Source organism: Elephantulus edwardii, unplaced genomic scaffold (genome assembly GCF_000299155.1).
Source record: "Elephantulus edwardii isolate Elephantulus edwardi_28Jun2011 unplaced genomic scaffold, EleEdw1.0 scaffold00075, whole genome shotgun sequence".
NCBI lineage: Eukaryota > Metazoa > Chordata > Mammalia > Macroscelidea > Macroscelididae > Elephantulus > Elephantulus edwardii.
Genome location: NW_006399825.1, coordinates 828,350 through 855,603, shown reverse-complemented (window position 1 = coordinate 855,603; position 27,254 = coordinate 828,350). Strand labels below are relative to the sequence as shown.

Sequence of the window (27,254 nt, the reverse complement as noted above, 5' to 3'; positions counted from 1 at the left end):
TTTCATAAACATTTACAGAGATTTTGGGTTTCCATTCATTCATTGTTGCACTATTCTCTCTACCCTCCTCCCAGTTTGTTCTTGTCCAAATGCCTGTCTTTCAGTTTTTTTGTGTGTGTCTCTTGTAGGCAACATATCAATGAGCTTTGTTCTTTTGTCCATTCTGCTACTCTTTTTCTCTTAATTGGCATGTGTAGTCCATTCACATTAATTATGATTATTATCAGGCCTGGTTTTATAGTTGCCATTTTGCTGTGTTTCTTATTCTATTGTTTTTGGTTAATATGAGCCATCACTGTCCTTTAGCATCTTTGTGTTAAGCACTTCAGTTAAAATTTCTTGTAGTTTTGGTCTTCTTTTCACAGATTCCTTAAAGTTATTTATTTCCTGCAAAGAATCCAATTTATCCTTCATATTTGACAGAGAGCTTGGCTGGTTTGAGGATTCTTGGCTGGCAGTTGCTTTCTTTCCACTTTCTGTGTATATAACCCCATTGTCTTCTAGCTTGCAGTTGTTTCTGTTGAGAAATCAGAATTCAGTCTAACTGATGCTCCTTTGTAGATGATTCTGCGTTATTTTATTGTGTTTTTGTTGTTGTTGTTGTTGTTGTTGTTGTTGTTGTTGGGTTTTTTTGCTGCTTTTAGTATTCTATCTTTATCTTTTAATTTGGAGTATTTTACCATGATATGCCTTGATGTTTTTCTTTTGGGGTCTAGTCTATTTGGTGTTCATTGTGCTTCTTGAATGTAAATTTACCCATTCTTTGTAATACCTGGGAAGTTTCTTTCAAGTGCTTCTTCCACAATTTTCTCAGTGATTTCCCTATCACTCCCTTGCTTTGGAATTCTGTTCATAATTGTGTTGTTCCTTTTGATGTCATCCCATATAATTCTGATGTTTTCTTTGTTTCTTTCTGTCTCACCTTCTAGTATATTTCCAGTGAGGCTTTTGTCTGCCAACTCACTGACTTTCTGTTCCATCTCTTCAGTTCTACTTTTTTGTCCCACAAATGTGTTGGACACTTCTGCCAAGTCACCCTTAATATTCTGGATTGCATTTTCATGCTTTTCTGTAATTTCCAGTACTATGTTGACTATACATTCTGCATCTTGTGATGATTTTTTTAAGTTCTTATACCTCTTTATCTATACCTTCAATTTTTTCTTCCATCTTTTGCATTTCCTTCTGTAGCTGTTTATGTTGGTCCTCATCAATATATTTCTTTTGGACTATTGACTCTGAGATATTTGCTCTCTTATTGTCTTCCATTGTTTCTTCCATCATTTGCGTCTGCTTCTGTAGCCATTCAAATAACTCCACTTCAACATATTTCTTCTAATTATCTCTATCTGGGGTATTCATTATGTCTGCATTTTTAGGAGCACTGTTGTTTTGGGTTTGGGGGTGTTTTTTTCTTCATGTTGACTGAGATAGACTGCTGCTTTCTTCACATTACATGAGTCTTTTCTTAGTAGGTTTTGAGGTTTTGTAACTATAACATGTCCCAGGGTATGGTAATGTTTTGTCAAGGACCTGTACATTGGTGCTTCCCTCTTGGGAAATGCCATCCAAAGTGGAATGACTGTTGCCCTCCAGGAACTGCAGCTCCACCTGGCTTCTTCAGCTTGAGCTTCAGAAATCTCACATGATATAGCTAGACAGCAATGTTTAAGTCTAAAATACTGAATGACAGAACAGAGAAAACTTCTTCCATTTGAGATTAAGAAATCCCACGTTATGTAGCGAGACATCAGTGTTTAAGGCCAAAGTGCTAGAATTACTATATATTAACTTTTATGTGCTGTAGTTGTTTTTATTATTATGTACCATTGAGTCATAACTGACTCATAGATGAACCTTCCAGCATGTTTTCAGAGGCTATAAATCACACAGAAGGAGATTGTCCATCTTTCTGCCAAGGAGCAATTGCTGGGTTGAACCTACATGTTAGCTAGCAGTACAACTCCTTACCCACTAGGCCACCGTTGAAAAACTTTTTTAAAAAAGAAAGTTTTCCTATTTCTAATAGTTTCTATTTCTCTTATGATTATAAAAAGACATCCAGTAGAAATTTTGTGCTAAACCTAGAATTCAGAGTTAAAAGCCAAGACTTGAGAATAAGGAGTTACTCATCAATGTGTTTATCATGTATTAGTTTTAGGTGATTTTCTTTATTATTTCCAAGAGACATGTAGTTTGCTGCCTAAAAATATTACAGTCTTTACACTGGATGATATTCAATATACTGTTGATTTGCACTTTAGGAAGAGTTTTTTCAGTCACACTGAACACTAACTAATAGCTTTTATAGCTCAAGTATACTGAAAATGTGGGAATATAGTCTTTGTATCAGTAGTTGAAGGATCCAGGTTGGAATATATCATAAGTTCAACTGGACAACCTAATCTTTACAGCACATATGACAACCAAATATTTAATTCCATTCTTTTCTGAGTTACATACAGACAAATATTTAATTCCATTCTTATCTGAGTTACATACAGACTTTCATTTTTTGTGTGTGTTACTCACCTAACCATATGGTTATGATCACATGTTCTAAAGCAGCAAAGAAAATGCTTTGGGTTCTGTTCAAGTGGTTTATAGGGTGGATAAGTAACATTAAAATTTAAAACAGCCCATCAACAATGATTTGATACCAAACCTTTCAGCAAATTATTCCACAGCCATGAAAATTAGGATATTGAGCCATGTCAATATTTATACACTAAAAACTGACTGCATGGAGTAATGGAATTTTAGATACAATCAAAGACTATCCAAAAGATTAAGTAGCATACAACCTCAGAGCAAAGCCAGAAAAGGAACCCAAATTTCCTAATTTCTGTAACACCATTGCTTTTTATACTGAGCATTTTTCATTTCATTTCACAATTCATAGTGAGTCAGAAGGTTTCCTTGATTTAGCTTGATGCATAGATTTGAGAATGTAAAATAAAATAAGCACACGTATAACATCTGACACTTGCAAAACTTGGAGGTCTCCCAGGAAATGTAGAAAGAAATGTTTCAATATGGTATCCTAGGGGGAAAGGGGGCTTTTTCTCCACCTCATAATTAAATCTGAAAGATTCCTACAGTGAACTAAGAGGTTTCTAATGAAGTACTAAGCTACATTTAGACTCGGAGCAATGAAAGGTTCTTTGTTCTCATTTCAAAAGGTTCCAGTGCAGAACAATTTGGCTCCCAAAGCAGGCATGTTTGAGACCACCTGCAGGCTCTAATCTACGCAAATTTATTTGGTACAAACTTTCTTCTACGTCACCTTATTCAGTATAATTCCAGAGAGGCTTATTGCTAATGTTTATCAGCATTAATAAGAGAACAGCTGCTCTCAAGGGATCTGCCCTGAAAGTAAGAAAAATTGGGCTTTTGTTAGCTTCCTCCTCCCTTGAAATGTGCAAGGGATGTAACTTTCAATTGGGATAATCACCTTGAGCAATAGAGGATTTCTTCTGTGATTCAGGTCTTTCAACCAATAGCCATTGGTGACTTTTTTTTCATTCAAATGACTAAGTGAAAGAGCTTATTCAGAATTTCTGTTCAACAGAAGCTTATGTGAGCTTACAAATAAAACAGCAGAAATATAGAACCTTTGGCCAGAGAATATTTTCTTTCTTTAAAATTTGTTTTAAAAATCGTGTGTGTGTGTGTGTGTGTGTGTGTGTTTAAAATTATCTTTGACTTGAAAGAATATTTTAAATTTTACATTGGTGGTGGTGGTATGTGTTGTCAAGTCAGAACCAATATATAGCTGACTCTCCATCAGGGTTTGTAAGCTGTTAAGCACACAGGAGGAAATTGACCATCAACCTCCTGTGGAACACTTGCTGGACTTACCACTATACCATCAGAGCTCCCTAATGTTCATATATGTAGGGAGATCTTGTGGCCTAGTGGTAACAAGCTGTGCTGCAATCTCAAAGATGTACAGTTCATATCCACCAGCTGCTTTCTGTGAGACAAGAAGTGTAATCTCCTCCCACGTGATTAACTACCTCTGAAAACCCACTGAAGTTGAAGTGTTCCTACTTGAGGACACACAACAACAACATGTATAAAATAGTTTATTATTATTATAAATGTAAATGAAAATTTACAGAGACTTTGGATTTCCATTCATTCTTGTTGCACTTTTCTCCCTGCCCACCCCACCTGCCCAGTACACTCTTCTCTTTGAAAAGTAAAGGAAAAATTATCAAACAAATTTTTATCTACCCTCAGCTGTCTCTACCTTCCCATGAGTGTGGCAGGTATCCCATCTATTTGTCTATCAGTGAATCACAGTAGCCTAACACAACCTGTGATAATTCTCAGTTGTTTAATAAATATAAAAGGAGTCCAAAGCCTGAAAGTAAAGTATGACATTAATTTTATCTTAAGCTTCTTCTATTGAAATTAATTTTGCCATACTTCCTATATCAAAACATTTAATTTCATGAAAATTGCCTTTAAAGTTTCCATATGGAAAACTTCAATATGAAAGTCCCAGAATTTGGTCCCAGAAAATATAATTAATTGTATGTTATATTGTATTATATAAAACTTCAATTTGAAAACACCCAATTTGGTCCCAGAAAATAGAAGTAATTTATCTGTTAAATACATGTTTGCTGAGCACCATTTCCATGTTGTCCTTGGCAATCATGGTAACAGAGCTTGTGTTATTGGGATACATGTAAGGAAAAAGACTCATAATTGATGAGTTTTTCTAAAACACATAATTGCAGTGAGACTGAAGAATTCCCCCTAAATTATGTCGAATATGTAGTTAGAAAAATAAGAAAGAGATAATAAGAAAAAGGGGGGGGGCAAGACCAAATCTAGAAACAAGATAAAGGCATATGTGGATTAGAAAGAATCTTTAGAAGAGAGGGATTTATTAGAAAAGAAAAACCATGCAATCAAACTGGATCTTTATAAATTAACATGAATGTTTAATGACTGAAAAGAACACTTAGTAGTAACTAAAAGTCTAAGAGTTGTTCGTATGTACAATAAAGAAGGTAAGTGTAACTAAAAAGCCAATGGTGATAAAGGAGGAAGTTCAAGCTCTCTGAAAGAATTAGCAAAAAACAAGGCCCCCAGAATTGATGGCATACCTATTGATGTATTCCAACAAATAGATGCAGTTCTGGATGTGTCAATAAATATGGAGAACAACCACCTGGCCAGCTAACAGAGAAATCCATGTTTATCCCCATTCCAAATAAAAAGGTGCTTCAGCAGAGTGTGGAAATCAAACAAAATCACACGCAAGCAAAAAAACCTGCTGAAGATCATCCAGAAATGACTGAAAAGTATATAGACAGAGAACTACTAGAAATACAAGCTGGGTTTAGAAGAAGCTGTTGCACTGGGGACATCATGACTAATAGCAAATGGATTTTGGCCAAAAGCAGAGTTCCAGAGAAGTGTCATTCTGAGTTTTCTTGACTACGCAAAGGCATTTGACTCTGTGAATCTCAACAAATTATGGCTAACCTTGAGATGAATGAGGATCCCAGAATACCTAATTGTGCTCTAGTGAAACCTACACCTGAACCAGGAAGCAGTCCTTAGAACAGAGCAAGAAAACAGTGCATGACTCACATTCAGGAAAGGAGTGTGTGATCATTCAAGAGGCTGGACTTTATGAGGAGAAATGTGGCATCAGGATTGGAGGAAGATTGATTAACAACCTGCACTATGCAGATGACATAACTTTGTTTGCTGGAATTGCAGAGGGCCTGAAGAATTTACTTAAATATGGATTGAAACTCAACATCAAGAAACAAAGATTCTCACCATTGGGCCAATTGGCAACACCATTATAGATGGAGAAGAGATTGAGATTACTAACAGGTTTCCACTTGCTCAGGTCCACAGTCACAGTCTACAAGTCTACGGTCTTGGTACTAGCAATCAGGAAATCAAAAGACTAATTGCGTTAGAAAAATCTGCTGTCAGGGACCTCGACAGAATGCTGAAGAGCAATGATGTCAGTCAAGAGACGAATGTGTGCCTGATCAAGGCCATGGTCTTTGCAATTACTTACTGTGCATCAAACAGCTTGTCAATGACCAAACATGATTGAAAAAGTGATACCTTTTCATTGTGGTGCTGGAGAAGAGTATTGCACATGCCATAGACTGTGAAGAACACAAACAGATCTGTCCTGGATAGAGTGAAACCAGGATGCTCCTTATAGGCAAGGATTTTGAGGCTCTGTCTCACATACTTTGGGCATGTGGCCAGAAGGGGACCAGTCCTTGGAGAAGGATAACATGATTGGAAGAGTTGAGGGACCACACAAGAAAGGAAGACCGTGGATGATATGGGTTGCTAGTAACTGGGATAACGAGGGTACGTGTGTCTGAGACAGTGAGTTTAGCTCAGGATAGAATAAGGTTGAGAGCTATTGTGCATAGGGTAGCTATGAGAGATAGTCAACTTGATGACATATAATAACAGAAATGAGAAGATTTAAAACTTAATTTATGACAGTTTTTAGAGAACTTTGAATAGAATTTCAAGTTAACATCAAAGTTTACTTTAAAGGGAATCAGTCTTGAATACTTGTGTGAGTAGAAGAAGTTAGCAAAGTAAAAAAACCATATATGTATTATTCTAATACTCTAGGTAAAGAGTTTCCAGAGGCTCCATATGGGAGTATATCAAGATAACAGCCAAGTCTTATATTTTATATATTTTTTAAAAAATTACTGCTGAATCAATTCCAACTCATGATAAACCCATTTGTGTCAGAGCAGAACTATGCTTCATAGGAGTTTTAATGAATTATTTTTTTAAGGTAGTAGATCAATATGTTTTTTAAAATTTTTTTCCAAGATTTTTTGGGATGAAATCAATTCAACAAACAAAGTTAGTAGTTGAGCCTGTTAGCCTTGTGTGCAATACAAGGACCCTATTGATCATTACTAAGTCTCATTTTGAAAAGTGAAGACTGTCTCATATTCTGTGGCATAATCTGTAGAGAATTATGCTGATAATTCAAATGTGGGTTCCTCTCTGGTGGTACAACAGCCACTCCACAGCAGAAATATGAGCATCTCCTACAATATCCAACCCCTGAAAGCCTGCTAGGGGGTCAGCTGTAAGTCAGTCTGGCTTAGTGACAATGAAGATTAAAATAACCTTGATATTTTTTTGTTATGTTCCATAGAGTTGGAACCCACTTATAATTGACCTTCGAGTACATTTTCAGGGGCTGTAAATCGGGTTGTAGGAAATTGTCCATCTTTCTCTCACAGAGCAGTTGATGGATTCAAACCAGATCCCTCTGAGTCAGTAGCAAAGCTCTTTACCACCAGGCCACCAGAGTTATTGCACATAGCAATAGCAATAGCAAATATACAATTCCTTCTTGTTGTTATGTGTCATCAAGTCTCCTACGACTCTTAGTGACCCTTTGTACAACAGCTCTGAACCCTGCTCTACCCTGTGCCAATCTTATTGTCTCTGACACACCCACCTCCATTATCCTAGCCAGTGAATAAGTCTATCTCATTGACGGTCTTTCTCTCTTATGCTGCCCCTCCACCTGCCAAGCATGATGTCCCTCCCCAAGGACTGGTCCATCCTTTCATCATGTCCAACGTATTTCAGACAAAGCTTCAGAATCCTTGCCTTCAAGGAGCACCCTGGTTTCACTCTTTCCAAGATGAAACTTTATTCTCTTATCAGTCCATGATGTATTCAGTGTTCTTCTCCAGCACCACAACAAAAAGGCATCAATTCTCCTACCATCCCTAGTCATCATTGTTCAGCTTTCTGATGAATATCAAATAATTGCAAAGACTTTGGCCTGGATCAGGCCTACCTTAATCTCCAGACTGATATTGTTTCTCTTCAATACTTTGGAGAAGTCTTTAACAGCAGACTTTCCCAATGCAATTAATCTTTTAATTTCCTGGCTGCTGATACCAAGAGTGTTGATTGTGGAGCCAAGCAAACTAAAGCTATTAACAATTTCAATCTCTTCACTATCTATCATGATACTGCTAATCAGTCCAGTAGTAAGAATCTTAGATTTCTTGATGTTGAGCTTCTATCCATAGTGAAGGCTGAAGTTCTTGACCTTCTTCAGCAAGCATTTCAAGTCCTGCTTAATTTCAGCAGGCAGGGTTGTGTCATCTGCATAACACAGATTGTTGATGAGTCTCCCTCCAATTCCAATGCCACATTTTTCCTCATAGAGCCCAGCCTCCTGGATAATCTGTTCTACATATTGATTGAAAAGGTATGGGGATAGGACACATCCATGGCATACACCCTTCCCAGTTTTGGAGCATGCAGTGTTTCCTTGCTCAGTTCTGATGACTGCCTCAGCATTTCTCAAGCTGAAGGAACTGAAGAATAAATTCAAGCCTCATGTTGCAATGCTTAAGGATGCTTTGGGTAGAATATTAAATTATCCAGGAAGCATTAAAAGAAGGTGGAAAGAGGATACAGAGTCATTGTACCCAAAAAAATTAACAGACAAAGAATAATTCCACGAAACAACGTATGAGCAAGAGCCTGTGCTGATGAAGGAAGACGTTCAAGATGCTCAGAAAGAACTGGCAAAAAACAAGGCTCCAGGAATTGACAGAACACCAATTAACATATTTCAACAAATAGATGCTGTCCTGAGTGTGCTCACCAAGTTGTACCAAGAAATCTGGAGGACAACCACCTGGCCAAATGACTGGAAGAGGTCTATATTTGTTCCCATTCCAAAGGTGACCAACAGAGTGTGGAAACACTATCATTAATATCACATGCAAGCAAGATTCTGCTGAAGATTATCCAAAAAAATGACTGAAAGAGCACATCAACAGAAAACTGCCTGAAGTGCAGGCTAGATTTAGAAGAGGCTGTGTACTGGGGATATTATAGCTAATATTAGCTAGATCTTGGCTGAAAGCAGAGAGTACCAGAGGAATGTCTATCTGTGTTTCATTGATTGTGCAAATGCATTTGACTATGTGGATCATAACAAACTGGCTGACTCTGAGAAGAATGAGAATCCCAGAACACTTAATTATGCTTATAAAATTCCTTACTAGCCTGAAATTAGTTGTTTGTGTTGTTGCTGTTGTGTACCCTCAAGTCAGAACTGACCCATAGCTGAGGCTCTGATGGATTTTCAGGGGCAGTTAACTGCACAGAAGAAGATTGCCTATCTTTCTCTCATGGAGCAGCTATAGATTTAAACCACATGCTTTCGGGATTTCAGCATAGCTTCTTACCACTAGGTCACCAAAAGTAGACAGTAAGATTTAGCCATCTAAGAACCCTCCTGGAGAAGTTCTATTCTTAAGCACATGGGAGTGGGAAAGAGGCTAAAGTGAGTTAAAATTATTTCAGTGTGACAGATTTTGTAGGCCTAATGGTAAAAAGCTATACTGCAATCCCACAGGCACATGGTTCAAATCCACCAGTTGCTCTGCTGAAAAGATGGGCATTCTTCTCCTGTGAGATTTACTGCCTCTTAAAAACCACCAGAGTGTCAGCTACAGGCTGATTCCAACTAAATGCTGAACAATGACAGGTTTTTTTAATACTCAATAAAATCCCAAGTTGTTTTCCTCTTGTTTCTTTATTCTCAAAAATGACATTCTTAATTTCATTAATCAATAGCAGTAAATATTATAAAACAAAATGTCTACAAATGTGTGAGAAACCAATATGATTTGTAAACTTTTACTATAAAGAAATGAAAACTGACAATACTGCATTCTTAAAGTATACAAACCATATGTGTCACATATGTGGCCATTTGGTGTTTAACTCTTACGAATAATCTAAAAAGAAATACCTTTCATTTACTCAGTACACAAATAAGCATTCTAATTTTGTATTTTCCAGGAAAGAAGACTTTCAAAAGGAGGAAAATCTACTGCCAAATAACTGAGCACCTCCTGCAGAACCACAAGATGTGGAAAAAAGTAATTGAAGAAGAGCAGCGGTTGGCAGGCCTGGAGAAGCAGCCCAAGGACCAGTCCTCACAGCAGCACTGCTCAGAACAGATCCAGGCCATCCGGGAAGAGGAGGAAGAGAAAGGAAAGCCAAGAGCAGAGGAGATCCCATCTCCAAAGCCAAACCAGTGACAATAGGTGGAACAAGCTGTGTTTCCAAACAGATTGACTTGTCACAGGCTCTTTTCAAGCCAGCACAACGCTTAAGACACAACACTGTAGAAATATGAGAAGATGGGCAAATGGCTATTATGTATTTGAATTCTTTGCATTTTCTGTGTTCATTTTTACAGTGAAGTACCTTGTTTAAACTTCTGCTCAAAGAAGCTTTCACATTGCAGCACCAGCTTCTAAGATTTTTCTTTTTTTTTGGAGGAAATACATATATGTGTGTGTGTATACAAGTGCACACATAGATGCGTGTAAATCATATTCGCACACACGCGCGCGTGCACACATGCACAAACACCGAAAGCCAGATTACTGGCCTGTAATTTAGTATCATTCATATTAAAATATATAGTGGTCACTGTGATATAATAAATCATAAAAGAAAGCAAATCATAAGGAAATGGTGCAGCTTAGCAAGGAGAAAGTACAGCAAATGTAGGTTACCTGCTAGTAAGCAGCTTTTGCTCTTAATTCTGAGGGCTGAAAGTTCCAGAGCATTATTATTTGAATTCTGATACATCCTGCCAATACCGTGTGTGTGTGTGCGTGTGTGCATGCACACTTGTGCATTTGCACATGTGTATGTGAAAGCAATGATTGAGAGGGTGCTTGTGTATATGTGTGTTGGTATGAATGTAAAGAGATTTTTATAGTTTTAGTAATTCCTAAATTAAATGTAGTCAGTGACTCAGTACATGTGAACAAACAGAAAGACCTTCATTCTGGGTTGTCTTTGAGAGACAGCTATTCCAGATGCCTCCTCCATTTACCTTCAATAAAGGTTCCCTTGCCAATAGAGTGGGCTGGTTGAGAGGGCCACGTAATTGATACTACTGCCCTGCACCACTTGGAGGCACTCAAAGACCAGCCTCAAATCTGAAGAAGAGGCATCTTTCCATTTTGCACACCTAGTGAATGTATAGGAACTATTTGTCTCTGGGTCTGTGTGCCTCTCAAGATCAAAACACCATTTAAGGGAATGGCTTTCTTCACACATAAACACTTCTTATAAAGACCAGAGTCCAGTCCTTTAAGCAGGTTAGATCTAAAAAAGTTGTTGGAGAAGTCCTGGGTAATTACACTAACAGTCATCTCCTCTGACTCTTATTTGCTGCAAAATATGTGGCAAGAAAAAAGCAAATAGAAGCTAGTATTAGAGATTTAGCTAGAGATGAGGGAGAGAATTTCCACCTAGTGTTTTGATGATGATCTAGTGGAACCTGATTCTTGGCAGCTGTTGAAGATTGGCTTGTGGGGTGAAGATTCCCTCTGATAACCCCTTCTGGCATTCCACATGGGGTGTGATGGGTCACTTTCTCACTGCAATCTGGCCAACTGCCATGCTTCCTTGGCAGGGAATATTATAGACCGAATGTTTTGAGATTGACCCTATCATTGAAAAGGAGTTTTGTTTTGTCTCTCTCTTTTTTTTTTCCAGTTTGTTTGTTTATCTACACTTGTTTATGCTGTGAGCCAAACCTCTATTTAAAAAGTTGATACTCACAATATTTTTATTTCATATTATTATGTTTGTCATGAGTAGTTATCTTGTACATATAAAGATTTTTTTGTAGATAGTAAACTCGGGGAATAAAGGAAAAGGGAAACATTTTTATAAGGTTATATTTTAATCACCATTTTTATACATTATCACCAACTTTGAGTCCAATAAGAGAGTGATGACTAATTTACATGGTGGGGAATATCCATTCATCTACTTATTTTCGTTTAAATCAGAATTTTATATAGTTGCTAGATTCTGTGGAAAACATTTTCTTTTCCCTGGTAACTTCTGTCCTTGTGCGTCAGATGAAACACTTTCTCATCAAGAAGATACCCATTTTTATATAATCAGTGTCCTGCAGAGCTAGATAAAACCTGCCCATCCTCTAAACAATTTTAGCTTGATGGTCCTCTTGACCGTTTACTGACTCTGAAATCATAGAGTGTTTACATTAAAATGCCTTTCATAAAAGAATACTGTATTCTCCTCCTCTGAAGCAATGATGTAACAACAATTTGTAGGAAGCAACAGCAATCAAATTTGTTTAAAAAAATAAACATTGTTTAACATTGCTTCATAGCCATTAGTACAATTAGTAGAGCAAATGAAACAAAGATCAAATGAAAAATAATTTATTCCTAAATAATTAGAATGTATTTTATGTTGGGATTTTTGTTTGTTTCTGAGTTAACACCAGGTCTTCACTATTTAGGATTAACTGTATTCTCTTCCATTTTCTTGGTGTTGCCTGTGTATCTCCTTGTTTGAAAGAATTACTGTAAGTCAGATACATTTCCACAATTAACTGTTAATCCTTCCCCTGTAAGCAAGAGAAGTAACTCATCATTTGTATTTTTATACTACTTATACCTGATTACTGAACAATTTTTACCTCTCCCAAATCTTTTACATCTTTTACATTTTTTAAATAAATATAAATGAAGGAAAAAATTGAGATGTAGCGTGAGTAGGATGTTAGAAAAAACAAAAATTAATTAAACCTTGTGAGTACTTAACTGCAACTTGTCAAAGGTACCCAGTGGCTGCTGGAATGGCAACCTCAGCAAACTGACTGCTTTTTGTTCGTTTGGTTTGGTTTTGGCAAAATATGGTAGGTATACTAGTACTCATTAACAGTTTGAAGGTCTCCATTTCAGGATTGTGTTCATCTATTCAGGTAGTTTGAGCATCGAGGCAAGATCAGTCAGGATGAAAGGGTGTCAGTTGGGTGGATATTCATGATGGGGGTCACTTTCATGTAAATGCAAAGGATGCGTAGGGACATCAAAATTTATTTTCTGCTAATAATTTTCTCCTGGGTGACAGTACTATTACTGTATTCACTTTTAGCTCCACAGCTTAAGCCTGTGGTACCAATGTATTTATTGCAATTTACTACAGTTTTCTATGAACTTTTTTGTAGGCGCCATTAGATTAACTCAGGTCTTTTAATAGAAGGAATTTCTAATAAACTTAGGGAAAAGTATGATGGCATAGGAAACCATCCAGTCACAGGATGGAAAAAATTGGAACTGCTCACCTTGGTCACTGTCCATTCAGTATAGGACCAAGTACATCTGGAACGTCACTGATGTAATTTTTCAACCTGCTAAGAGTCTCTGGAGTCATCTACACCCATCTTCACAATAATACTGTTTGCTCGTGAAAATGCCACATTCACTTTGGTTTAAACTATAAAATCTTTTCTCCCTGTTATGTAAGACCTGGGTTTGCTCACAGTGGAAGATGGAAAGAATAAATCTGTGTTTGCCTCCACCTGATAAGAGAAGGGATTTCCTCATATTATGATTAAGAAACTAGTAGCTCTTCTAAATATACAATATCCAGTCTGTTCATTCTTAATAGACTTCTAGAACAAATTCTAAATGTTCTAATCACAAGAAAACTAAAAAAAAAGGGGGGGGATTGTATGTCACGCAAAGTATAAGTATTAGCATAGCTATGTGTAAAGTTGATCTGGAGTTTCTCCATGTCTCCTGCCTCTCATCCCCAAAGAACTTTCTTTGAAGATAAAAGCTGTGCAAAAGGCATGACACTCAGGCCTATTCTTTGTCTAAAAAATGGGAAAGTATAAATTATTTTCTAAGTAATAAATATATGCAAATTATCATTGTAAATAAAGTCGAAAGTTTGAAAAGATTGCTTTACGAAAGTGAGCTATTTTTGTGATGAACAACTCCTGACTAACAAAGGTGAATCATCCAAAAGTCGTTCATATTCTACTTTCAAATGCATCTCTGGTTCTTCCATGTCAGTGTCTTCATTATTTACAATGCTTGCAAAGGAAAAATCACAATAGTGGTCTTTATTCCTACTTTATCCTCAATTTCTCTCCAATGCCTTTCCTGGTTTTTATACCATTTTAGAAATACATATTTTCTCAAAATGACAAATGGCTCTGGTTAGCAAAGTTCTTTGAACTTTCAAATACTAGACTAAGTCAAGATTCTCTATATGCTACAGATTAATTATCAATTATGTGAGAGAAAAGTCAATAAACTTTCAAATGCAGATAGCCCAAGTTATGGTGCCTCAGCTAAATATCTGTGTATCTCAAAACCATTTGTTCGTTCTTTTACTCTTCCATTTAACATGCAATAACCATTTTCTATAATTGCTCCAGTTCTTTGACTCATGACTTCCCCCTAATGTAAACGTTGATTTTCTAACATTGTCAACCCTTTTTCTAATCTATGCAGCCAAATTAAAACTTAAGACTTGGAGGCTAATTAGCCATTGCAGATGGAGAGCTTGCCACAATTACACTGTACTTAGAAACCCTATTTAGAAGAAAGAATACTAGTTTTTTAGGAGCTCTGGTGTTATGTTCCATTGCAGGTTGTGCTGCTAAACCAAAGGCTGAACTCTCTTGTGGTTCAAATCCTTGAGAAGCTTCAAGGGAGAAAGATGAGCAGTCTCAGGACTGACTTCACATCAGTGAGGGAGTTTTTTTGGTTTGAGTTTTTTTGGGGGATTTTTTTTCCAATTTTGATATCCTGGGTTCAACAAGATGGGTTTATGAACAGATGAAATTGTGAGGATAGCCCAGATTTCCTATTGTGCATTGGATAGCCATGAGTTAGAGCTGATTTGGTGGCATCTACCAACAGTTTTATATAAGTTCATTCTTCTAGAAAATATTAAAATTATTACTGGAAATAAAATTGAGGGTGGGTTAATTAAATTTTAACCACTAATTTAATGAAACTTCTAATTAGAAATTAAAGAGCTTGTGTTGGGGTTTATAAAAAAAAATTATATATCTATATAAATTAATCAAAGGAAGCTCTGGTGGCCTAGTTGTTAGAACCTGCATTTCCATTCTAAAGGCATGTGGTTCGAATCCACTAGCTGCTCCATGGCTGAAAAATGGACTGTCTCCTCCCATGAGTTTTACTGCCTCTGAAAATCCACTGAAGGGTTAGCTATGAGTCAGTTTTCACCTAACAATATACAAAAACTACAACAATAAACGCTGGGGGCTGAGAATTGCTAGAATTTCTAGTCAATATTGTACACCAGTGATAAAAAGAAACTTGTGTTGTTGATTATATGTTTCAATAATTAAAATAACAGTGCTTTTAGCTGACCTGGAGTCACTGGTATGTTTACACTGTCAAGTCGTTCTAACATCAGGTTAATAATAATGACAAACAATACACTTTGGCATTCTATATGTTTGAAGACACAAAACTGAAGGCAAAAGCTTTACTTCAACCTACTCAAGTTACTATTTCCAGTATACGGCTCAATATCAATTATTTCAAAGAAAATGTAATCAAAAGGGAAAAGAGGGTGTAGGGAAAGGATAGGTTTTAAAAAGTATAAACATTATAAAATTTTTCTTTTATGTTGCTTTTCATACAAAATCATATACATTGTGTATCACACTAAAATCATATACATTGTGTATCACACTTTATTAATATTGTTTCATACATTCCCATACATTATGTTTTATAAAATTAATCACTATTGAACTATGTCCACCATTACATGCCATATTCAATTAAAATACATTCACAAAGTGAGAATTCATAATATTGAGATATTTCATATTTTTTTATAATCTGAGCTAATATGAAGTTGTAGGAAAGTGGAAAGAATATTGAATATTTTTCTAATGCCGTTCATGCCCTGGGAGCTATATGGTTTTTTAAAGGGATTAATCAGTAAGTGAGCTAAAAATTAATTTAGTCCCAATAATTTAACAGATTACATTTTTAGAACAATATAATTCAAGTTCTTCATTATCTCTTTAAAAAAAGAATACTTTATCCAGTAAAGTATTATGGTTTACGTTATTGCCAAATAAATGCTCTGTTAGTGTATATTTTACTAAGTTCATGACTAAAAAATTTATTCTGACTTTTATTCATGAAGCATTGTCCATTTAACAAATGACATCCCTCCTTCCAGATTGATCAAATGGTAGGTACACTAGAATTTTAAATTCACTAATTAAATGTACTTGATAAAATTCTAATGCTTAAACTTTTAGTGTGTAATATTTATTACAAAGTAAAACAGAAACCACAGCAGAAAGTCGTTCCTCCCTTCTTTTACACAAAGGAAACAAAACAACAGACAACAAAAAGAAACAACATCTAACTCATAAGCAGAAAAGCATGACTACTCTTTTATTTCTCTTACCCAAAATCTATGGGTCAGTTCTGACTTGATGACACACAAGAACACAATCCAAAATCAATACAAGATAAGTAATCAGAAATTTCCCACTGCCCTAAATAATGAGAAATAATGCCTTCCACTTTAAGTTCTAGTTCATGACACCTAGCTTTATTGGAAAGTCCATGCAGTAGGAAGGAAGGGCGGAGGGCAGGAGAAATAGCAGAATTGTCAATTGAGATTGCGTACTGCATTAAAATGGACCATACCAGGTCCTCCATCTCTGTAACAAATCAATTTAGTAAGCTCTGTGGAGTAAAGTGGCTTACTGGGTATTTCAACCTTATTTTTCTTTACTAAAATGAGCATTCACATGGATTTCTGAATGTAAAATTAGCCCTTACACTTGGAAACTGCTGCTTGAATCTTTTTTTGAAGGGAAGAGTTCTTTTTCATTCTAATAATTTTTTGCTCCCTATATAATAGTAGAATACACAAGATATTTAATGTGAAATTAAAAGTAATTGTTTAAAATGTTCCATTGTGTATATAACTAATTGCTTGATAGAATATACATTTCACCTTTCTTTTAAAACTCTGTAACTAATACTTTTTCACTCAGAATCATACAATTATATCAGATGTTTCATTGTAACAATTTATAAGCATAATTCAGTATTAAAAATTTGCTGTCTTTAAACAATTACCTTAACATTTATACTATATATCTCCTGTTAGTAGCATTTTAGTTAGTGGCTTGACTTTTAGTATGTGTTAGTTTACAAAATCACTAATTTTTACATAGCCTTTGTAAAATATCTGCATGGAATTTTTTCATATTATGGTTGCTTTCATTTTTTTTTCGTTTTCCCCCTACTGTGTGTTCATATATTTCTTCATATATTCTCACAGAAAAACACATGCCATTGTGTTCAATAAGAACAATTTGTTAATTGACAAACACTGGAAAGAAATATTACTGATGTCTCTATGCCCATATATCTTCTAGAAATTTTTATAATATAAATTGCAAAATACAAATTGGTGCTGTTATAAATATTATGAACTCTCAATGCAAAATAATGAAGACAAGCTTCTCTCTGATTTTCCATATGAGGGCTTGCAGCTAAAGTAACTTAGTTTGACTTTGGAGTGTTTCCTGTTTTGGTTGTTTTAACTTAGGTTTTGATGTTAAACTGTGTTCTCAGTTAGGATGAAGATGTTTTAAAAGCAAAGTAGCCTTAGCAAATTCTAATCAACATGTTCCAAATATTTGACTTTGTTGCATATTTATAAGCCAGACAGGATTGAATGAACATAGTGACCATAAAAAGCAATATTTCCAAGTAACTGCCAGTAGAGGAGCTGTTATTTGTATAAGACAATTTTTAACAATAATTATTATCACTCTAAAGGAATTTGAATACATTTCATTTGTATCCTTGCAAACTTTATCTAGCTGAAAGTGTGACATTGGAATTTAAAGTGATCAGTTTATCATAGAAATACATTTTATTCTTCCACTCTATTTTCCAGTTAATTTATGTAACAATACATAAATATCATGCTCTCACATATCTTTGTGATTTCATTTATGTCTAATAAATGTTTTGTAAAAAGTAGTAACTGTACAGAAAAAAATATGAGAGGAATTGTATTTATTTTTATTCCTTTTTAGTGTAGACACTATATTGATTATTCCCCTTTACCAGAATTACTGGAAGTGCCTCTTGGTTTTATAAATATATATTAATATTACAGTAAATATATATTCAAAATTATTGGAATTGTGTGTCACATATGATCACTATGAATGTTGCAATGTGAAGATATGTACAAATATAAGTAAAATTCTGTGGTATTACATTTGTTGTATTTTTTTTTTTAAACTCAAGCGCTCCAATCTTCTGAAGTTGTTTCGTTCCTCTGGTATCCAAAAACGGTGGGCTTGATTTCTCAACCTATTGCAGTTTCCAAGGACTAAAAAATCCCCTCAGAAAAACCCAACCAAAAAACTTAAATTCACAGCCCTTGAGTCTAATTGATCATGACAATGGTCCATCAATTTCTATGAATCTTTACGGTAGGAGATCCCCCCCTTACGCATGAACTTTCATTAAAATCATAACGTGTAACACACTATGCCACGAAAGCTCCTTAAAGACTCTTGGTTCCGAAGACCAAGAAAAAAGCCTCGTATACTGGCAAAAATGACTGTGTTTCCTGTGAGAAAAAGTGCACAAGCTCCCCACTTAAACAACTGTGCTCTGACAAAAACAATAGGAAGTCCAAAAGCCGAGACAACTATGCCTGTTGTAAGAAATATGGCAAGTTCCTTACAAGCATTACTCCTAGCATCTGTATCATCCGCTAATCTTCTTGCTATACAGTGTGGAATAGGTGAAAGGATATGAAAAAAACAAAACAAAGAGGGGCCAGTATTGGTTGTATATTGGAAGGGCACATCCAAGCATCAAAAACATCAGCCCAATTGCTCCTCCAAACTACAAACTAATCAAAGCTTTGATGCCAGCCATGGTGATGACGTAGCTCCTGGTTCCAGGACCCGAGGAGGTGGTGGCGGTGGCAGTGGCGGTGGCGGCGGCCCGGAGACCGCGGACGCTCTACTTTTTTAGCTGTTACATGGGAGACAGGATAAGATTTATGAGTGTGGTTGTACCATACACACATTATGCTTAAAATGGCTTGCTGAATTAATGTTCTAGACTCTAGTGATGCTACATAAACAGGAAAATTCAGATACCCATGAGTGAGACAGCTGATGATACAACTGAGAATGCTGTGCCTGGGATTGGCTTAATTGATTTGCAGGAAGTACGTTCTCTGTTCCTTTCCCGTTTTCTGTTCTATGATGTCAGTGCAGTGCACGGCTACTATTTATTCATTTGGCCACAGACTCTTTTTCTAACAGCCGCATATTCTTTCCGTATACTGATTGTATTGGCAGCATTGTGTTTTACCTTGCACACTAGTGTGACATAGTGCTGTTTCTGATTTTTAGGCTGGTTACCTGAGGTATGACTTTTCCATAGAATATGCATTGATACAGCATTGCCATTCTACTATGGAAAGAAAAACTTTTGATGATGAAATAATAAAGATTTTAAATACCTAAAAAAAAAAGACTATTGGGAGTCTTGCATTCTCAGAGTTACCTAACACTAATGAGTTCTTAGACATATTTATCATCATCTAACTATCTGTAGCAGTATCCTTTCTCTAATCAAATAGTGCTAAAACCAAGAAATCATGTCTAGTATGAACTTCAGAAATACACACACACACACACACACACACACACACACACACACACACAGCCAAACACTTCATTGATATGGTGTTGGCCTGCCTCTCCAGTGGGATTTCAGAGGCTATAAATCATATGGGGATGGTTGACCATCTCTTTTTCTTGCTGAGTCACTGGTGGATTAGAACTCCCACAGAGATCTTTGAGTTAGTACAACAGCAACTCCCAACTCCCTATGAGCTATGCCACTGTAGTTCCCTATGAACTTCGGAGTCCTGTAAAAACAGTCCTGACACTCTCTCACATATTCTGGGCATATTGACAGAGGCATCAATCCTTGGGAACAGGAAGGCCCTCAATGGGATGGTTTAACACAGTGACTGCAACAATGGGCTTGATCATGAAGATTATGAGAACAATGAGGGAGGAGTGGCCATAAGACCTTGTAGCTCAGCCTTGAGTCTTGATAACTTTGAAAAACTGGTTTCCTAAATCCGAGGAAACTTCAGCTCAAGTTACACAAAGACACTAGCATTTCCCACCTCTGTAAAATGTGCTCAACCACAGACCACCAATAAGAAAGTGATATGGTGGTCGCCCCACTCACATTCAGCTTTATGTAACCCTATAAAAGGTAGAAACAAAAGCACATCAAGGAGCTTGTTTCTTAGAGCTTAAGTTTACCACTGTCTGCCAGCAAGAAAAGCCTCTTTTTCTAATACAATTGGTGTTCCAGTGAATTTTTTTTTTTCTCTCTCTCTCTCCCATTTGGGCCTCATCATCTTGCAACATTACTGGTTCATAGGCCAGGAAATGAGACACTGGTAGAGAGAAAATAGGATTCAGCTCACCTGGTGTTTGTCACCAACCCTCTGGAGACCTATGGGGTGTGAGGTGGGGGGTGACCCTGATTGGCCCAGACAACACCACCTACTGAATGCACACATGCCAAGGATGGTAAGTCTTTTCAGCTCCCTGAGTGGATGCCTCAGGGGGACATGACAAGAGGATAAAGGAGAAGAAACTGGTACACTATTGAGAAAATGGTGCTCAAATGATTGTTCAAAATATCTTTCCTAGATATTGATTAGTTGTTATTTTGTGTTTACATATTTATTGTATTAAGAAGTGAAGATTAGGGTGGGATGCAAGCCTACTTTAGAAGAGGCTTATTTAAGTCCATGAGAGCTAAATGCTAGCTCTCTTTTGGGGGCATCCACTTTCTAGCTGCTTGCAACACTATAAAATTGGCCTGCATATCTACAGTCACACGACTAATTTCTCTGACAGGTCTGAGTAGCAAAGAGACCTTCTCACAAACCCCTGGACCCAACAAACATAGAGCAGTGAGAGAATTAAACAAAGGAGGGACAGCTAATGTCAGAAATCATGAAGTTATACAGCAAATCAAATGTTAGGGACACTATTGACTCCACACTACTTTTGGCTGGTTTGCTACTGATCTTAGCAGAATGAACTATGAATAAAATTGGTGTTAGAGTAGTGGGGTTCACCGCAAGGGCCCAGGTACTCTGTAACACGTGCATTTGCAGAAAAAAAAAGTAGTAAACAAACCAAATGAGAAATCTTTCATTACTGAATGGGATAAGGAACACCCGTGGATTAATGCAGCTATTATGTCACACATGGGATGTGAATTTAGTGGACTAATCCTTGAGAAGCTGGTTAATATGATGGATACAGAAATACAGGATGATAAGGAAAGAGCAAAGCAATTTGTAATTTCTTGGTTTCTACTATCAGTAGTGGCAACAAAGGAAATGAATGTAGTAACTAAGAGAGGTGATATCAGAACTGAACAAAGTCCTACCAGGATAGAGCTGCACTTCTTAACCTCAGGATCTACCTTTAAAGTGTGTGTGTGGTGGGGGGGGTACAAAACAACCATGTGGTGCCACCAGAATTACCCCTCTGATCTGTGGTCACCAAAATGGCAGATTGAGAGGCAGATGGGCAGGATCGAGAAACTATTGTAATCAAGAGCTATGGCATAAAGAAAATGCAAAAGCTAGCAGTCGTACTTGACTTGATGGCATCTAACAACACGACAAGAAACAATAAGAGACATAGGTAAGTGGAAGGGTATACCATGCTCATGGGAAGGACAACTCAATATCATGAAAATGACTGCTACACCAAGAGCAATCTATAGATTTAATACAATCCCAATATGGACACTGATGTCTTTCTTCACCAAGGTAATGTTTAATTCTATGAGGAAAGGAAAGGCTTTAAATAAGGAAAGCTCTACTGGAAACACACACACACAGAGAAAAAAAACAAAACCCAAAAACCAAACACCCCAAAACAAAATAAAAGGCATCATACTCTCTGATTTCAAAACAGCAAGAGACATGTAGCTCAATGATATAGAATCCAGAAGCCAGAAATCAACTCATCCACTTATGGTCAAAGGATCTTTGACAAGGAGACAAAACAATTTTGTGGGGGAATGACAGCTTTTTTAACATCTAATAGGGACACATAACTAAAACTTACAATATATTCCAGCACATCAACAAGAAAATATATAAACAACTCAATCACAAAATGGGCAGAAGAAATGGAAGATTGCCCATCCTCCCCCCTATCCCTTCACTAAGGAACAGCTATTAGAGAGATGCAAATCTAAACAGTCATGATATATCAGCTCACTCTAGCAACAATAGCAAAGTTTAACAGGACAGTAAACAATAAATACTAGCTTGGATGCAGAAAGATTGGAAAACTCATGCACTTCTGGTGGGAATATAAAATGACACAAACACTAAAAAGGGCAGTATGGCACTTCCTCAAAAAATTGGAAATAGAAATACCACTTGACCTAGCTATCTTACTGCTGGGAATATACCCCAAAGAAACCAAAGCTGTGATACAAACTGATTTATGCACACTATTGAATGGATAGAGAAACCAATGTATAGTCATACAATAGAAGATTATGCAACTCTGAAAAAGAATAAATTAATAAAACACTTCCTGAGCTCTTCATAGCAAAGGACAGGAAGATCGTCAACCTAATGGGTTGACACAGTGACTACAGCAATGGGTTTGAGTGTGTCAGAGATTGTAAGGATGGCAAAGGATAGAACAAGGTTCAGAACAGGATTGCTATGAGTCGCACTGGACTTGATGGGACCCAACAACAACGTAAAGCACTATACAATGTGATGAGTCTGGAAGACAGTATGCTGAGTGAAATAGCTCTGTTATAAAAGGACAAGTACTGCATTATACTACTTTTGCAATAATAGGAACAAGATGAAAAAGGGATGATGACTGGGGATGGCTGAAAGGAAGGACAACCTGAAGGGAATTAATGATTAGAAACTATGTGTATGACAATTAATAGCCTGGAATAGGAGAAATATTACAAAGGGAATTAGGGGAGGGGGATAAAAATGTTCATGAATGAATCAATGAGAAATAATATCTTAGTAAATTTCACTAAAATTAAAAAAGAAAGATGATTCAGACTCATGGCAAATTTATGAACCATTGAATGAAATGTTGTCCATTTTTGCACCATCTTTAAATTGTGGTATGCTTGAATCCATTGTTGCTGCCACTTTATATTTTGAAATATAAGTACAGTACATTTTGTGAGTTCTGTGAGTTATTCTGGTGAATTACCAACCCAAGGGAGTAATAAAAGGCAATCGGTCAGAAGTTAGAGGAGCCCTAGGGATCCTTGAGCTTATGTTAGTACTCATGGTGTCAAGTTAATCCTCCAAACTTATACCTAGCAGATCAGAACTGAGGGAGCCCAGGGGGGCACTGACTATTCATCTGGCTTCCTGAAAGGATAGGAGATAGATCTTGAGTTTTTAGCCAGCAGATCAGAATGCTCTCAGGCTCCCCAGGCTTGCAGTTGGCCACTGAAGTCTTTGACCAACTTGGCAATCTGGAATACTCTTTTACTTGTGAGATCTGACTTACTTCTGGGTGGTTGGAGTCAATGAAAGAAGTGATGCATCTTAGTTGGTTCTAGAAAAAAAGCAGAACAAAGAACAGAATTGATAATATATTGTTATGTGATTGCAACTCATCTTTAAATTTGGTAAGAGAAAAGTAACATTTGGCTTTGAGTGGTATCCACTTTCTAAACAACATGCCTTTAGAATCTCTATCAACTTTGATAAATGACAAAAGTTACAGAAAGGCTTCAGGCCTTTTGTTCATAGAGTTGCTATGGGTCGTATTCAACTCGATGGCAATCAACAACAACACATATCTTCAAAAACTTAGCCTTCTTCCTAAGCGTTATTTTTAAAATATCCAACACAGCATGCAATTTTATCTGTAAATAGTTCAATATTCACCATTAAAGGCTAAGTGTCCTTAAATATAATAATGCCTTTATAATCTATTAAATAAATAGCAAAAATCTTTAATACATCAAATATTCATACAGTTGTGAGGTTTTAAACCTTTCAAGATTTAAAAAAAAATGTTGTAGATTTTTATATTTTTAACAAATTATTCAAGCAATTGTACAACCACTCTGGAAGGCAGTTTGATGTTTTCTTGAAAAGCTGAACGTACAAATCCAAAATGCACCTTTTCCAATGCTAGGAATATACTCCAAGGAAAATAGAACTGAAACATAAACTGAAATATATATACATCAATGTTTATAGCAGTATTATTTATACTAGCAAGGAAATTAAAGCAGCCCAACTGTCTATCAACAGAAGAATAAATTGAGATAGTATGGTACATTCACAGAATGGAATACTACACAGCACTAAGGAGCAACAATTTTATAATCATTAATACTATATAACAGAAGATAAGTTAGAGAGAATTATGCTGCAAGAACTAATTCTGTCTTATAAGAACAAGTACCACATAAGACGATTACTGTAAAAAATAAGATAACTAGTAAGAGGTGGATGTAAGTCCAAAGAAGGAAGGGGAGGGGAACACAAGAGAGAGAGAGAGAGAAATCACTGAGATAGAAGAGTTTGGAGAGCAGAGGGAGAGAGTGAAGGACTTAGGAAAGATTCAGTGTAGACCTGAAAAGATGGGGTAAAAGTGGGCAGAAATCAAAATGGTGACTAATTGTATAAAACACAATGTATAGAAATGATCATATGAGACACAATGTGAATGAAGTATAAAACACAACGTATATTAACAAAACATTGTTGTTGTTGTTGTTGTTGTTGTTAAGTGCCATTGAGCTGAGCATGACTCATAGTGACCCTATGAACAAAAGACCCAAACTGTGTTCTATAACTATCATCATTTCTCTATGTTCATTGAGTTTCCAGAGGCATGTTGTTTAGGAAGGGGTTGTCACACCTGCTTCCAAACCTGTCTCAATCTGGGAGCTCCACCAAACACTGTCCATAATGGGTAACCACTATGGCATTTTGGTGTTTGGTTTGTTGTTGTTTTTTTTTTTTTTCTTGTAGTGTATCATTGAGTCAGATCTGAATGGTACAAAAGGAGATTGCCCCTCTTTCTCCAGGGGAGTAGCTGTTGGATTCAAACTCACACACCTTCAGAATTAAAGCACAACTTCTTACCACTAGGCCACCAGAGCTCCCTTACCATTACAGCATTTGAAACACCATGGCACGTTTTTCAGCATCACAGCAGCACCAAGTTACTTCAGAACAGCAAATTGACAGTCCAGTGCTGTACCACTTAGAAGAATGTTCATCCCAAACACAATTAACACCAGGCCCAAAGGACCAACCACATTTTTTTTTCTTTTATTTTTTTTTATTTTATTTTATTTTATTTTTTTATTTTTTTTACCAACCACATTTTAAATACAAGGCCCACCCACCAGGTCCTGGTCGACTCTAAACAAGAGGTTTCCAGCCCACAGCTCCTTGTTAGCTAAACCCAGCAAATCCAATCAGCTCACACAGAATTTTGAATGAAACACAACCAACCAAACAGTCCACACCCAACCCTCATCAAAACAAGAAAACCTACCTTCTAGAATCCAACTGCTTCACACATGAGCCTCCAAAACTGGAGACTTAGTCAGGGCCAATTATCTTTTAAATGAAGACCTGCCCACCAGGTCCTAGTTCACCCTAAACAAGAGAAAGAAAATAAATAATATGCATATTCAGGTGCAGCTTACAAGTTGTGATGACATTTTGTGACATTTCTCTACTGATTCTATTTCATTAGAGAATTCTGAAAGCACGAGTATTATTAGTTGATGGTGCAAGCCAATTTTATATCAATTCCATTTACTGCTGTCAAGTCAAAATAGATCCTTTGGGTTCCCATGGCTATACTTACACAGGAAGAGATTGCCCATTTTCCTCCTGCAGAACTGCTAGTAGATTTGAACTCCTAGAGAAGTATGAACTTTTGGGTTAGCAGCACAATCCCCTTTGGACTACATCACCAGAACATCCTGTTGTTAAGAGTTAGGCAGAGAATAGTTTGGGTTGTTTTTGTGTACCATCAAATCAGAACTGAGCCATTGCTGACCCTCCAGCATGCTTTCAGATATATAGTTAGTCTCATGGGAAGAGGTTACCCACCCTTCTCTCACAGATAAGCTGGTGGATTAGAACCACGTGCCTTCTGTATTATAATGTAGCTTCTTGCCACTATGCCACCAGAGCCGCTAATGTGGGTAGAGAATGTAGTATTGAAAGTTAGAGAAGGTCCAGGAAATATTTAGAGATTGTTGATATAAGTTGGAACCATAAATTTGACTGTGACTCATAGCAACCCCAAGTATAGAAGAACAAAGCCACATCTGATCCTGTGCTATGTTGGTGAACACTACTGTGCTAAAGTCTACTGTTGGAGTCATTCTGCCAATCCATCTCATCGAGTGCCTTTCTCTCTTCTACTGACCTTCTACTTTTCCAAATATGACTCCCTTGTCTAATTCTTTTGAAAATATGGCTAACATGTGGAACCAAGTCTCAACATCCTTGCCAATCAGGAGTACCCTAGTTGCACTCTAAGACAAACGTGTTTATTCTTTTGGCAAGTTCTTGATATATTTTAATACTTCTTGTTAACACTGCAATTTAAAGGCAGCAATTATTCTTAGATTTTCTTTATCCATTGTCCAACTTTTGCATGCGTATGAAGCAAATGAAAAGTCCATAATTGAGTTTTGACACCTTAGCCTTTAAAATATCATTCTTGTTCTTTAGAATTTGAAAAAGGTCAGTGACAGCAAATTCATCTAATGCAATACATTCTTTGATTTATTGACTGCCTCTCTAGAGTGCTAAAGAGCAATGATGTCAGTCTAGAGGCCAAGGTGCACCTGATCCAAACCATGGTCTTTTCAATTATTTACTACATATCAGAGAGCTAGACCATGAATAAGGATTATAGAAGAAGAATCAAATCCTTTGGATTATGGTATTGGATAAGAGTATTAAACATACCATAGACTGTTAAGAGAACAAATAGGTCTGTCCTAGAGAGGATGAAATGAAGCTGCTCCTTAGAGGCAAGGATTTTGAAGCTCTGTCTGACATACTTTGGTCAGAAGGGACTAGTCCTTAGAGAACGACATCATGCTTGGAAGGGTGGAGGGAAAGCTCAGGGGAGGAAGACTCTGATGAGATATATTGACTCAGTAACTGGGGTAATGGAGTAGGTGTGTCAGAGACAATAAGATTGGCTCTATATAGGGCAGGGTTCAGAGCTATGA

At 36.7% G+C, this 27,254-nt stretch overlaps 1 protein-coding gene across 1 annotated transcript in view; it reads left to right on the top strand.

Moving 5' to 3' along the window:
* The window catches only part of PDE3A (phosphodiesterase 3A, cGMP-inhibited), a 458,178-nt gene extending 446,898 nt beyond the window's left edge, over nucleotides 1–11,280 (top strand). The window contains exon 16 of the mRNA XM_006889065.1: nucleotides 9,874–11,280. Coding sequence (XP_006889127.1) covers nucleotides 9,874–10,115 — 242 coding nt within the window. The 3' untranslated portion in view covers nucleotides 10,116–11,280. The remainder of the gene's footprint in view (nucleotides 1–9,873) is intronic.
* The last annotated feature ends 15,974 nt before the right edge of the window (nucleotides 11,281–27,254 follow it).